This window comes from Cydia splendana, chromosome 23, assembly GCF_910591565.1.
Source record: "Cydia splendana chromosome 23, ilCydSple1.2, whole genome shotgun sequence".
NCBI lineage: Eukaryota > Metazoa > Arthropoda > Insecta > Lepidoptera > Tortricidae > Cydia > Cydia splendana.
In genome coordinates this window covers 9,792,572-9,808,353 of record NC_085982.1, presented here as the reverse complement: position 1 = coordinate 9,808,353, position 15,782 = coordinate 9,792,572, and the positions used below count along the sequence as shown (strand labels likewise).

The window sequence follows — 15,782 nt, the reverse complement described above, 5'->3', positions numbered from 1 at the left end:
TAGTCAGTGGTCGGCTTTACACGAAGCTCTTGCACATTCGAGCGATAGAGGCAGATAAAGAAATTTAGATTGTTGTTTTTTGCGGTCTGCCTCAGGTGTGTTCGGTGTCCACTTATTATTCAGGCGGGCTAGGGGCTGTAGTAATTTATTAAAGGGATTAGGGGCTATAGTAGCGAAAATTACGCCTTAATTGGAGTAAAAGAGAAAGATGCCCGAAATTTAGAGCACCGGTGGTCGCGATAGGCCCTCAGTTATTCACATAACTGAGTCCAGTGGGTCTACCGCGAAAACCGGGGCTCGTAAATAGCGGGGATTTTTCTCTTTTACTCCAACGAAGGCGTAATTAGAGTGACAGAGAAAGATGCCCGCAATTTGCGAAATTCGATTTTCGCGGCTATAGCCCTGGAGTCCGTATCAGATTTAACAACTTGTTTGTTTTGATTTTATTTTATTTTTATAGAGTTAGACCAAGAAAAGTCTGTAACGACTTTGATAGCATACGCAGTGCAAGTATTTATACGAAATAATTTCATAGAAGTTTGACGTTTAAAATAACACTTGCACTGCGTGTGCTATAAAAATCGTTGCAGATTTATCTTGGTCTAACTCTACAACTTTGAAGATCGGTCACACTGATTGATGCATTCAAAATAATGCAAATAAAGTATATTGGTTCCGATAGTGCGATATACATAATGCGTTAATATACGTATTTTGAGCAGTTATCGTATAAAAACCGTAATATATAATATAAAAAAATTATAGTTTGTCAAACTAGGTAATTAGGTCAGTGCTCTACAATATTTACAAACATTGTTATTATCCAACTTCAATAGGTTGCGAGATAATTAGCGGAATATGCGTAATTGATAGGGAATTCGCGGTGCGTTGCAATCTCGCGTATCAAATTGATTGATCAATGGGAGCGCACTATCTGTATCGAGTTAATTAAGGAATGTAGGGAATAACTCTTAGTATTTTTACCTAAAAATCTCAAATGAATTAAAACCTATTATGAATCTAGGCGGAGCTGGAAGAGGCCGCGCTGGACCGCGAAGAATGGAAATCCCTTCTGAGAGCCCTAGTTCCCTGATGAGGGATAACAGGATATTATCATCATCATCTTGAATCTAGGACCTAAATAACGAACATTACGAATATTTACATAGCACTTATGTCTATTAACAAATCTAAAGCGTAGTTTTCCCTACCTAACGGTGAAATCTTTATTTTGAATACAGCCTTAAATATTTGATTATAACAAATAACTTAAGATCATCTAGGTGGTGTCGTAGCGTCGCTAACAACACGAGTTTAAAAGTTAACCGTTCTATATTTTTAAAGTGCCTCATTTTCTTACCAACTTTGTAAAAAGTTAACATTTCTCTATCTACTTTGATAATTTAAGAAGTAAAATCGTAATGCCAGGCTTACTATAAAAAAAAGAATTGCAGACAGCGCATAACTTTTTATCATTGCTGTAAAATGAATTCTTTACGGCGATTTTATCTATTTTGGTACCTACGCAATGTATATTTTGCCTATTTTTAACTCCCACGCAAGGTCAGTAAATATTAACCTCAAATAATATTGACTTAACTGTAGGTCAAGCCGCTTATACGAATCCAAAAGACGTATAATAACAAATATTTGATTTCATAATAATTCGTCTCATTCCAATCATAGACAGAGAGAATCATACTATCTTTGTCTTACACTAGTACTAGCACCCAAAAGAAAAGGATGAGTATAGTTTTCCTGGTTCTTACTGACTGAGAAATTGGTTTAACCAACTATAATTCCTATTTTCGCGTAATCGACAATAAAGAAATTTACCGGTTTTGTACATCTACGTGCACATCACTAAACCTTTCTCAAAACGTCAACCGCAAACGTCAAATGTTCGTTGTTGATCGCTTGTTGTGAAACTGCGATTAATTTTATTTTACAAACTATTTTTTGACTTGAATAAGTGCTAAAAATGGCTGCTAAGATCGACCAGAAGGCTTATTTACAGAAATATTTAACTGGATCGTCGGGTGACAAAAAGAAAAAGAAGAAAAAAGTCGTGAAAGGCAAAGGGTAATTGAACATAATTCTTCCAAGATTATTTCTTATTTTCTCGAGTATCTGTATTATACAATTATTCCTTATAATGTACTTTCTACTATTTTAAAGTCACTGATAAGCATTTATCTGTAGAAAAGTGAATATTTGTTAGTAATTACTAAGATTTTAAAGGCATAACCTCAAAAACAAGTTTCTTCCCTTTCAAGGAAAAAATCGGACGTAATCAACGTTTTCACTTAAATAACTAGTTTATTAAGTTCGACGAATAAACTTAACAGCTTTAAATAGCCCTTAAAACCTTTATTTTATCAGAAAAATGGCAAAGTTTACCCATAATTCATTACTTACAGATGTAGTGCGTAATTATTTTCCATCGTATTTTCTCGGAAACGTTCGTATTTGTCATGCTACTTCAGTCAACCTCAGTACTTTTTCTACCGAGACTGGCTGAAATAGCAAGCAAAGTTCGTACGTTTCCGTGAAAATACGATGGAAAATAATTATGCACTACATCTTTACTCGTAATACCGTCAGAATTACGAAGTTAGCCTGCCAGTTGTTGGCACACGCTATTGATTGCAGCACTATTTTTACAATCAAACTTTTAGATAAAACTCATATATGTATTAGTAGTAGTAAACTCTTTATTGTACAAAAAGGCAATAAAAATAACATAAAATTAGTAAGACATACAAAGGCGAATTTATCCCTTATTCCTTACTTTGTAGTTAGTTCTTTTAGGATTAGAAAGAGTATATTATGAAGAAAATTTTGAATGAAAATGATGAATAATCATGCTACTTGAGGTTATTCCATTATTATACACTTACTTGTACAGTTCTTTAAAAAATTTAAACTATAATTCTGCCCTGCTAAGCCAAATAGTGCTATCTCAAAAGAAAATTGATTGCTAACTTATACCAAAGACATATATAACTTCGTATAAGACGTATAAAGTCTAAGGAAAAAACGTGCCTCGGAATTCAAGTAAAAGTCATTCTCGAATAGATGCCGCACACACCTTTAACCTATCCTCAGCTAGAGCTGGCGTGACGACACGTTTCATATTTAACAATTTTAACACATAGATATCAGTGAATGAACATGGATCAAAATGATATAAAAATAATAAAATCGTTTATCCATATATATACATTATTTGATAACTTTATGCGTTTTCATTTTGAGTTTTAGTCGTGTGTCGATAGATGGCAGTAAATTTACAGTGACTACAAAATTTACAATGACAGGACCCTATACCTTACTACCCTATACTTTACTTTCTATAACTGTGAATTCCATTTTCAAAATCATTTGTTTTTGAGATAGATAGATATATTAGCTACATATTACCACCCGGCTTTCAACTACATGCTTCCAGAGAATGTTGACCTTCTTTGGCCATGTGGCCCGCCAAGACCCGTCCAGCTTTGAAAAGCTCGTTCTGGTTGGGTGCATTGAAGGGAGAAGGAGTAGAGGCAGGGCTCCAACTCGGTGGTCTGATGCCATACGCGACGCTACGGGCGTCAACATCCAGGGGTCAATACAGCTGGCCCAAGACAGGGGGGTTTGGAGAGCGGTGGTGAAGAACTGCACTCCTGATGGTCACGACCCTCAGCCTTGAGGAACCGACTGAGAAGAGAGATAGCTATTCGGCTTAGGAGGGCAGAATTGTGTCGCTTAACTTCAAACTCATGTAAATCCATTTGACCCTCTCAGCAAATATCTATCCTATTACCTTTTCTTAATACCGAAATCGCATAATCTGACAGATGGATTTACCCATGTTTGAAGTAAAGCGACTCAATTCTTGAGATCTTAAAAGAATAAGGGCTGATTTAGACGATACGAGAACTCGCATGCGAGTTTCATACCATTGCGGGTTTTGATCGGTAGGTTGAATTGGAGTAATCGACAGTCCGCAATGTAACTAAAATCGCATGTGAGTTCGCTTGCCTACTAATTCAGCCCTAATATAATATTGACTTACCTTAAAACATTATCTACAGCATCAAATTGATTGATGATGACATAGACTTGTCCAAGCTCCGTCCACTAGACGGTGATGAGTTTATATTGGATGGGGGCGAGGATGCCCCACAGATTGCTGGCATCATTGATGAGAGGCCCGAGGAGGTGCGGAAGATGGAGCAGTTCAAGACTAGCTCCAAGTGGAAAGTTGTTAATCAGGTATGTTGATTCTTTGTAGGGTTCCGTACATAAAGGGTAAAACGGGACCCTATTACTAACACTCCACTGTCCGTCTGCCTCTCACCAAGCTGTATCTCATGAACTATATGTGATAGCTACAGTTGAAATTTTCACAGATGATGTATTTCTGTTGCTGCACAACAAATGCTAAAAACAGAATAAAAGAAATATTTAAGTAGGGCTCTCATACAACAATTTATTTGTGATTTTTTTGCCGTTTTTTGCTCGATATTACGGAATGGTACGGCACCCTTCGTGCGCGAGTCCACCTCGCACTTGGCCGGTTTTTTGTTTTATCCTTGTAACTAGTTGTAACTGAGAGACAACATTATACTTGTTGTATTTTGCTACAGTATTTTGAAAGACTTCAACCCAATAACTTTTACGTCAAAACACCTGCTTCAAAGGTGGTTAAAAATGTAGCCTCTCGAACCTGTCATTAAAACGACTCCTATTCACAATAATGATAATAGAACACAGAAATATACTATACCATAACTTGTTACTAAATAAATCTTAAACTTACACATTATAACATTATCAATCAATCAATCATTTATTTCAGGCATAAAAGCCCATATAATTTGTTAGTAATACAATATAAATTAATCTTAATATGCTAATGTTAGTAAGTACAAAATTAAAATAGAATAAATTAAAGTAGAAACAATAATACTAAAATATCTTATTTAATAAAGCAAAGACTAACACATTCCAAACCACTTCCAAACACTACCGCTGTACGTGCATCAGCATCCAGTGGTGTTGGAACGGGCAGTCTAGCCTCTCGGCCAGCACACGTAACAAGCTGTTGGAGCTACCGCACAACCGCCGCATCAGTGAGGCAGTACGCTTCCGCATTATGGCGTGAAAGCCATCGGTTCGAGCCTCCGCGAACATACCTGATGCACTGCAGAAGCGAGGCAGACCCAACAGTATCCGAAAAGCATTATTATACTGTACCCTCAAGGTATTGAGAGTACTCTGCGTGTATCTTACCCACAGGCTGCACGTGTAGAAGCTCTGGCAGTAGGCCTTAAACAATGTAATTTTGGCTTCTTGTACACCGTGCAAACCTGCGGGCAAGCATATTACAACGCACAGCCATGGAACGTCTCTCCCTTTCCATGTCCATGCCATCTGTGAGGTCCGCAGTCACCCAGTGGCCCAAGTATTTGAACTCTGACACGTGTTTGAGTTCACTGCCGTACAAGTAGACGGGCGGTACTGTCCCAACAGTACCACCACGCGGCTTATAAACAAGGAGCTCGCTCTTGTTTATGTTGTCATTGAGGCCATGTGCAACTGCATACCTCTCACATATCCCAAGCAGCTTTCTAAGTGCACTAATCGATGGACCCAGCAACACCATGTCATCAGCATAACTGATGTTATTGACGCTTATAGATTATAGATGTTATTTTAAACAGAATTTTAACTATTTCAGGATGATGGTTTCAACAGTAGACTACAAGTACAAGAAATAAAAAGAGACATTAAAGAGAAAGAGAAAGAAAATGAAGTAATTTTCGGCAAAATGTACAGTGATTCCGAAGACGAAAACGAATCAGAAAAAAATAACTCAAAGACTAAAGAAAAAGGTTCTAAAAAGGCTCAAAATAGTGATAGTGATATTAGTCCGCCAAGGCAAAGATCACCTCAAAAAGACAAGAAATATGATTCAGATCAATCGCCTCCTAGAAAGAATAGTCAAAAAAGAGAGAAGAGAAGAGGCCATTACTCTGACGAGTCACCACCAAGAAGGAAAGATCAAAGAAGTAAAAAGAATTATGATTCTGACCAGTCACCCCCAAGAAAAGGGCAAGAAAGAAAGCATTATGATTCTGACCAGTCACCTCCGAGAAAATCTCAGAAAGAACAGAAAAGATCAGACTTATCACTTTCTAGAAAAGGTCAAAAAGAAAAGAGTAACAATTATGACTCTGATGTATCGCCTCCAAGAAAGAATCAAAGAAAGGACTCCGAACAATCACCACCAAGAAAAAGGGAAAACAGACCGAAAGAAAGAAGAAAACCGAGCCGTTGGGGAGAATGGGAGAAAGAAGACTCGGATATGTCACCGCAAAGAAAATCAAGTAAAAGCTCAAAATCTCCTAAAAGATATTCAAGGTCACCACAAAGAAAGGCCAAGCACTCGCGCAGTTCTACCTCACCAAGGGCTGATAAGAATGAAAGAAAAAGAAAATCGCCAAGGAGGGGTTCTGATTCTGATTTGTCACCACCGAGAAAACAGAAGAATAAAGATAAACGGAGAAAATCGTCAGACTCTGACTTGTCGCCGCCTAGAAAGAATGGTGCTAAGAATAGAAGGTACAGTTAATTTATATATTTTGTTTTCATTTTAAATTTAACATAATATCATTTTCACAGCATGTTTATTTCGTTGGCACCCTTTCTAACACTAACAACAAGAATCTTAACATGTTAAGGGGCCCACTGATTAACATTCCGCCGGACAGTATCGGCCTGTCAGAACAAAATTTTGACAGTTCCGAACAACTGACAGGCCGATACCGTCCGGCGGACTCTAATCAGTGGGCCCCTTTAGAATAAACTAAGTGTATTAAAAATCAAACCACAAGTTATTTTTGGTGGGCCCCTTTATGTTTGTCTCGCTAGAGGAAAATAACGAATTTTGACTTTGATCTTAAACCGTGACTTAAACGCTCGATAACCAAATGTGTAATCATTTGATAATTAATTGATATTTACCACTACGTTCTAAATTAAGGAAAAGACCGTAAAGAAATTAGACTGATTTTCATTAAAAGGTTAGAGAAAATTTCATCAAGTGTCAGCTTCAATAACCTTGGCCAATTTGGAAGTCCTTAACCGTTTCGGTGCGGATGGCACGACAGGCGTGTCACCAATGTTTTTAACGTGTGGCGTATGACACGACAGGCGTGCCATCATATTATATGGCGTAAGGCACGCCTGTCGTGTCATGTGAAATAATAGTTCCCCGCCACAGCCAAAAGTTTTCGAAAATGGAAGACGCAACGAACCGTTTAAATAGGCTCAGGTCCCAAATTGGTCGATGTAAGCAAAACATAGCCAAATGGGGACTGCTGCGTAGCCCCTCGACTCAATGTACCTGTGACACAGCAACGCATACCATGGCACGTCTACTGGCGTACTCCGCAATCCGCATGCCCGCATCACTGCTCGAAGCTGGATCTGAGAGACGCGACAGCCAGGGCTGTCAACACCGCTGCCTACTGAGTATCCATCGTATGAGAAAAGAACCTCGATACGAAAAGAAGAAGCTTTTAATTCTAAAATTAGGTTGCTAAAAAGTTGACCCGGATTTCCTTTGGCATACATTACATTACAATTATTGTATTAGTACATATAGTCTGTCAAGCAACTTGGCAGTAGAAAAAGGCGCGATATTCAAATTTTCTATGGGATGATAACTCTTCACCCCACATTTTTTTCAATTTGCCGCTTTTTTCTACTGATGGAAATGGCTTGACAGACTCTCCTCAGTCGTTCACTCTTGGCAGAGTGGTCGTGGTTGTATGATGAGACGTATCTATCGTGGATAACACTATAATTGTATTTGTGACAGACTATAATTGTATTTTTTTTATTTATAGAAACAGTGACTCTGACCAATCACCACCCCGAAGAAAAAATGACAGTCCACCGCCAACCCACAAGAAAATGGCTCGGACACTAGATGGGAAGCTAGCCGGACTACAAGATGCTGGACAACTGAGGCAGGAAAATGAATCGTTCAGGAGGAGAGAGGAGGAAGCCTTTAGTAGGATGAACGATGAAGTGTCGGGGAGAAATGCTAAAGTAGTTTCTAGAAAGAGTAAGTAATTTAGTTTATTCTACTAGTACCTGTAGAGCTTTTTCCTTTCGGCTGATATGAATGAACTAAGGAGTGATTGATTGAGTGAATAGATGTAATGATGGAGAAAGCTAGCCGGGCTACAAGATGCCGGTCAACTGAGGCAGGAAAACGAAGCGTTCACGAGGAGAGAGGAAGCCTTTCCCGCTCGGCCACGACATTACGCGACTAGCGACGGCGGCAGTGACAACCACAGGTGGAAACGAAAGGTCCGTTCGCTGTGTCTCGCTCCAACCTATGGTTATCGCTGCCGCCGTCGCAAGTCGCTCGATGTCGTGGCAGAGCCGTTAGTAGGATGAATGGTGAAGTTTCGTCTCATTTGTGGGAGTGAGATCTATACATATAATAAAGCTGAAGAGGGTCGAAAGTCTGTACATGGAAGATATTCGAAAAAAATTTGGCTGGTGATACTTAGAATCGATAACAGAACACGTTCCAACAGTTTTAGAATTTTTGTCTGTTTGTCTGTTTATCTGTTTGTCTGTTTATTTGAACGCGCATCACGTGAAAACGGCTGAACGGATTTTGATGAAAACTTTACTAATCTGTCGAAAAAATCCCCGGCCAGGTTATAGGCTATAAAAATTCAACCCCTAAAAGGGGGGTAGCCACAACACTCGATTGACTTAAGTTTGCCCCTGAATCTTATGGCGCTACTTAGGAAAGAGGGGCAAACTTTTTCGCGCCTGCTTGGGACTAAAAGTAAAAATGTACAACTGTGTCAAATTGCGTTTTTTATATCGAAAAATTTTCGCGCTCGCTTCGCTCGCGTTTTCAATTACATTCTGAGATATGATTCGGGCGGCAACTGCAGCAGCATTACGAGTACTCTGTTGCAACGTTACTGCTGCAGCACTGTCAATTTTCGTGATAAAATGATGTGACTGATTTCCATACTAAAAGTAAAAAAGTACAACTGTCTATCAAATTGCGTTTTTATATCGAAAAATTTTCGCGCTCGTTTCGCTCGCGTTTTCAATAACTTTGAAGACATGATAAAGGTGATATTCGGGTGGCAACTGCAGCAGCATTACTGTGTTGCAACGTTACTGCTGCAGCACTGTCAATTTTCGTGATAACATGACGTGACTGATTTCCATACTAAAAATAAGAGACTTGCTTTCGGGCTTGCGGCCAGCCGATTTTATCGACATATGTTACCGATTTTATAGCGAATTTTGCTCTCTTGCACGGCAGATTTGTCGGCCAAGGCGAGTTGCTCCTTAGCCGCGATCCTGAGACCTAACTGTCTCACTGTGTCTGTGTGTGTAACTGTCTGTTAGGTCTCAGAAGCCCCGTGAAAGCCGAAAACTAAAAGCATCCTATCAAGTAGCGCTTTCGAGTGAAGACAAAGAGCGAGCAGTAGAAGAGTCGTGATTTCATGCATAGATTCAATTTCAAGCCACTCTTTTGCAGTTCGGCGTGAGGTCTTATGCGAGGCCTTCTGCCTTACGGCAAAGTTGATCTTCCGCCTTAATTACACTTGGGCGTGGATCCAAATCCAAGCTTTCCTCTTTCGCAGCTGGGCCTTCTGCCTTGCTCACATTTCGCCAATTCAATTCACTTGGTCAATTCCAAGCTCTGCTTTCTTGCATCTTTTCTGTATGAAAACAACCTCGCTGAGACCCTTAAATATCGAGCCCTATGCGAAGCTAGGCTGATAGAAAACTGTCCCATCCCTTCTCTGTTTGAAATCTTGGATTCGCGCCTGGTTGGGACTAAAAGTAAAAATGTACAACTGTCTATCAAATTGCGTTTTTTATATAGAAAAATTTTCGCGCTCGCTTCGCTCGCGTTTTGAATTACATTCTAAGATATGATAAAGGTGATATTCGGGTGGCAACTGCAGCAGCATTACGAGTACTCAGTTGAAACGTTACTGCTGCAGCACTGTCAATTTTCGTGATAACATGACGTGACTGTTTTCCATACTAAAAGTAAAAATGTACAACTGTCTATCAAATTGCGTTTTTATATCGAAAAATTTTCGCGCTCGCTTCGCTCGCGTTTTCAATAACATTCAAAATTATGATAAAGGTGATATTCGGGTGGCGACTGCAGCAGCATTACTCTGTTGCAACGTGACAACGTGACTGCTGCAGGACTGTCAATTTTCGTGATAAAATGAGGTGACTGATTTCCATACTCAGCTGTAATGCGGCAATGAACGTCACTCAATTTACCAAAAAAAATCAATATAATCTTGATGACCCTAGGGAGAGGGGGCACCATGGTCTAGAAATGCTTAGGGCATCAAAATATCTTAATCCGGCACTGGTCGTTTGCGGAGTCAAACGATTTGGGACTCGCATTTTATACGTATTACCATGCCTTCCCGAAAAAAATCGAATGATTCGCGAAAGTCTCGCAACGCAATGAGGTTACAAGGGGCACGTGGTCTTCCTCAGGAGTCTAGGAAGAAGACCACGGTGAGTGGCGCTCTAGCCAGGCAGGCCGCTTCGCTTTCGCTCGCGCGTCTATACCTTACTGTATCGTCCGATATACACCTACTACTCTGTCGTTTAAATCACGTGTAAAATTTGAATAAGGGCGAAAAAAACTATTGATTTTGGAGTGTAGTTTTATTTAATGGTACCTAATTGTAAAATATTTTATCTGGACTACAGTCCTCTAGCATATCCATCTGTCAACTTTACTTCAAGTTCCGCCTCCAGGGGAGAGGGAGAGAAACAGAACAGACCGAATTCCACGCGGGCGGAGCCGCGGGCACAGCTAGTATACTATACTTAAGTCGTGTTTTTGATTTGTAATTGAAAGGAAATGCGGAAAAAATCTGCCTAAACTTACATAATCCAAACTCACGTCCTTTGGACACCTTGGTAGAGCGACCAATAGGCTGTATTACTGCAATGTTCTGCCGCCAGAGTGCAGTGAGCACTAGCTCCTCTACCATAGAGTAACTTATTTATACTATGCCGTAAACAGATTGTTGTTTTATAGATTATTTGTTACGAATTCATATAACATTGAATTGATGCATCAAAACTGTTTGTGCTATTGGCGCCACCTACGCAGAGTTTTGCGTAGTATAGTTTTAAAAACATGTTTTCTACATATTGACTGTGTCTATGACATTGTTTGGATAATTTGCAATATTTTTATAATCTGCTTAGTTGTATTAAATGACATGTTTTCTTCTGAATTCAGGTAAAAGAGAAACATCAGAAGAGAGGCAGAAACAGAAAGAAAAAGCGGAGAGGCAAAAGGAACTTGACGAGAAATACAAAAAATGGAGCAGAGGGTAAGTTTATTTTTAGGGTTCCGTACCTAAAGGGTAAAAACGGGACCCTATTACTAGGACTCCACTGTCCGTCTCTCTGTCTGTCTGTCACCAGGCTGTATCTCATGAACCGTGATAGCTAGACATTTGAAATTTTCACAGATTTCTGTTGCCGCTATAACAACAAATACTAAAAACAATAAAATTAATATTTAAGTGGGGCTCCCATACAACAAACGTGATTTTTTTGCCGATTCTTGCGTAATGGTACGGAACCTTTCGTGCGCGAGTCCTACTCGCACTTGTCCGGTTTCTAATTACAAGCTTTTATTTAGTTTCACCTGACCGTTGTCTGCCTGTCTGTCTGTAATCAAATCTTGCAAGTTAAATTTGATCCACTTCCCGGTTTCCGATTGAGCTGAAATTTTGCATGCATGTATAAATCGGATGACAATGCAATATTATGGTACCATCGAGCTGATCTGATGATGGAGACAGGAAGTGGCCATAGGAAGTCTGTGATGAAACAACGCAACCTAATTGTGTTAGGGGTTTTTAGAATTGCCTCGATGAATATTAGTTGTCTGTCGTAAGAAAAGTACAGTCAGCGACAAAAGCTTGTACCTAAAATGAATTTTTTGCCAAAAACTTATTTAAAATTCTCTTTCAGCCTAAAACAGATTGAAGACCAAGAGTCCCGCGTCCAAGAGTTCATGCATGAGGCATCCAAGCCTTTAGCCAGACATAAAGACGACGCCGATCTAGAGAGCAGTCTTAAAAACATCGAGAGAGAGGGAGACCCTATGCTGGCTTACATGAGAGAGAAGAAGAGGGAACGAGGGGACCTGCCACCAGGTATGATTAGTTTTGTGTTAAAAATTACCGGGATTTTTCCGGGGAATCCCGGACAGGGATTTATTATTAGGATTTATGAAATAGTCCATATATTACCGAGATCGAATTCTTCGATGATTTTTTTGAAAGGATTTTTTGATGACGTGTGAAAGTGAAATTATTCAATTTTTCTACTTGTCTACTTACTTTGAATTAGTAAAGAATCATAGATAAAATTATAAGTATTATTGCGGGCCTAATGTGTCCCACTGCTGGGCAAAAGCCTCCCCCCCCCCCCCCTCTTATTCCATTCGTCCCGGTTTTGAGCTACATCTTATTATTATGGCAAATCCAATACCAATAAAAAAAAACTTTATAATCTAGGATGCTCTGACACTTCTAACTGAACTTAAATACTCATTATACAACGATCTAGACAACTATAATAACCATTATAGAACGATCCAGGCAACTATAATAACCATTATACAACGATGTACTGACCTATAATATTCATTACAGAACGGCCCACTTACAAAGGCAGTTTCCCGCCAAACCGCTTCAACATTCGTCCCGGTTACCGCTGGGACGGCGTCGATCGTTCCAACGGCTATGAAAAAAGCTTCTTCGACCACCAGAGTAAAAGGCGAGCGCAGGAAGAGGAGGCGTATAAATGGAGTACTGAAGACCTATAAGCGACCTTATGGTTAGGGATATTGAGTGCATTTTGCATTGACTCGGTTTAGACATGACTGTTTTAAAATTCGACCGTTACCTGTGAGAGCACTGACGTTCTCTAATCACTGAAGACTTATAAGCGACCTTATGGTTAGAGATATTGAGTGCATTTTGCATTGACTCGATTTAGACATTTATGGCAGTTTGAAGTTCGATTTGTTTGAAGATGAGGTTTGTAAATGGATCACTGAAGATCTATTAGCGACCTTATGGTTACAGACATTGAGTGCATAGTAGATTGACTTGGTTTAGACACTTGTAACTGTTTTAAAATTCGATCGTTAACTGTGAGATCACAGACGTTCTCTAATCGATCTTATGTGTGAAGATATAGAGTTAATTTTCGCGTACAAGGGTTATTTGTCGGAGACCTAACACAAGAAGAGGAGGTATATAAATGGAGTACGGAAGACCTACAAGCGACCTTATGGTTAGAGACATTGAGTGCATTTTAGATTGACTTATGACTGTTTTAAATTTTGATCATTACCTAAGAAAACACTGACGTTCTAAAATCTACCTTATGTCTAGACAAATAGCCTCATTCTAGATTGACTTTGGTTTTACTGGATATTTTTAACCTTATGGTTAGAGACATAGAATTCAATTTGTAAATGTCAAGATTATGAAAAGGGGTCGTTCATTTACTACATCACACAAAATTTAGATTTATTGGACCCATTGTCACACTTTTTGTACGTAGATCAGGAGGGACCTATGACGCTGGACGCTGGATATATTGCTGTGACGTAATATGTGGATGACCCCAAATGGGAATAATATACTTCGAATGGCCTATGAATGAACTGAAAGTTTCTAAATACGACAACAAGTGATATGGAAAGATTTTTTCTATAAAAAAATTTACATGCACTAGTTGCACTATAATTGGCACTCTTTATGCACGCTATTTTTAAAATTCTGTAGCTCTTTAACTTAAGAAATGTAGCAAAATTATATTTAAGTTTAATTCGTAATAGGGTAATTCGCCAACTAACTGGCCACCCTAAACTAAAAATGAATCCTATTTACCTATAAACAGAATTCATTTTTGTATAAGGTGGCTAGTTATTGACGGCTGGCCAGTTATTGACAACTTGTTTAGGGTGGCCAGTTATTGGCGAATTACCCTAATACCATTTTCTAATTTAAATTTCTAAGACATTCATACAAAAAATGTTTGCCTTGAGTAAAAACAAAACATCTATACTCGTATAGTATTTGAGAATTGAAAAATCGGCAGTCTACAGTCAGCATCAAAAATCACTAAGCGGGCGATATGTTCAAAATTATATATACAGTGAAACCTGGTTAATTGGCACCTGGATAAATGGAAAACCTCAATAATTGCAACCAAAAGTCCGGTCCCGGTCCCTTGAGACCAAAAGGCCTCTATAATTGAAATTATGGAACCTCTATAATTGCAATTTAGATTTTTAGGGCTTTTCGTAATTTTGCCTCTGTAATTGACCACATCGCAACTAAAACCTCTATAATTGACACTGTGATAAAAAAATCCGTTATTACTGCTCTTCTTTTTACCTCTATTATTGAAACTAGTCTTACTTATTACCTCTGTAATTGAAATAAATTAAATAATAGACAGCAGAAACAATATTTTAATAGCAATGATCATTTTATTTATATCTTCATCCAGAATTCAATTTATTTATTGGGTATTTATCGCAGCCTGTAGTAGGTGAAATAGTTTTGATTAAATCAAAAACAAAGTATGCTTTTTACATTCTAGTAAAACTTTCTTCTACAATTCAAGGGAATGTTTTAAACCCAAATGATTAATAAGAAAATAAAGTAGTAATTAATGTAGTGTATATAATAGACCAGAAACCCAGAACGTAAGCGTGTAAATCTACTTTCAATGGTTATTTGCACCTCCATAAAAGAAATTTATCAGAACGCAACCTCTATTAATGAAAACCTCTATAATTGACACAACGATTTTTTGAACCTCGTTAATTGACACGACCTGCTTAAATGAAAAACCTGGTTAATTGACAAAAAATGGCCGGTCCCGTGAGATTGCAATTATCGAGGTTCCACTGTACATACATGATTTACCTAAAAATCATTTTAGCCACTTCTGATGTTGACTGTACTACAGACAAGCTGAAAATAATTTTAACCTACAGCCGCCCAGAGGCCTATAAAAAGGCTTTCCAATCCATATTATTTTGACAAGTCAAAATTGCATTTTCCTTAAGAAATTTTGATCTGTTAGCGGCAGCACCGGTCGGGAACAAGCGGCCCGCGAACCTCTCGCTTGCGGCCCGCAAGCCTCCCTGGCTATTTTGCATGTAATATTGACAAACGACAATGTCTGCTAAAGTCACAAATATTACCAAAGTGCGGCCCGCGTTAACTTCGTAACTATGTGGCCCTTTGCCGACCGCTGGGCTAGAGGATAAACCCAAAAATAAAAGAAAATGATTATGAATTTATTTGACTTAGGGCTGGATTACACTATGTTTTAATGTTATCTAGTGTGGACATGCCCTTGGACTTAATTGTTACCAAATAGTTATTAATTGTAGATGAGGTGTTAAATCTCAGAAAAGAAAACGTGATGCCGAGCATAGATTACCGAATTGTGAACGAACAACTTTGAACGCAAAGCAAATCTGAAAGAGATTCAAATCTAAGAGTGTATTTTTCCTAGATTTTAATACCTCTTCTACTAACCCTTCTTATGTCTAAGCACTGATCAGTGCGCATGAATATATATCCAAATTCATTCGCACTGATCAGTGCTTTGACATGCTAAGGTTAATAACGTTTTGGTTACTACTA

The 15,782-nt window shown here is 38.7% G+C and overlaps 1 protein-coding gene across 1 annotated transcript; it reads left to right on the top strand.

Moving 5' to 3' along the window:
* Nucleotides 1–1,899: 1,899 nt before the first annotated feature.
* Nucleotides 1,900–12,946, top strand: LOC134801820 (BUD13 homolog). Its single transcript, XM_063774449.1, has 7 exons — nt 1,900–2,082; nt 4,080–4,260; nt 5,729–6,612; nt 7,902–8,122; nt 11,330–11,423; nt 12,073–12,257; nt 12,759–12,946. Exons 1-7 carry the CDS (start codon nt 1,982–1,984, stop codon nt 12,929–12,931), a joined length of 1,839 nt encoding a protein of 612 aa, XP_063630519.1. The 5' UTR covers nt 1,900–1,981; the 3' UTR covers nt 12,932–12,946.
* The last annotated feature ends 2,836 nt before the right edge of the window (nt 12,947–15,782 follow it).

Excerpts from the sequence above, each read along its gene's own strand:
- LOC134801820 (XM_063774449.1), top strand. The coding sequence starts at position 1,982 with ATGGCTGCTAAGATCGACCAGAAGGCTTATTTACAGAAATATTTAACT. Across the intron at positions 2,083-4,079 it reads AAAGTCGTGAAAGGCAAAGG|CATCAAATTGATTGATGATG; the intron begins GTAATTGAACAT and ends CATTATCTACAG. Across the intron at positions 8,123-11,329 it reads TAAAGTAGTTTCTAGAAAGA|GTAAAAGAGAAACATCAGAA; the intron begins GTAAGTAATTTA and ends TTCTGAATTCAG.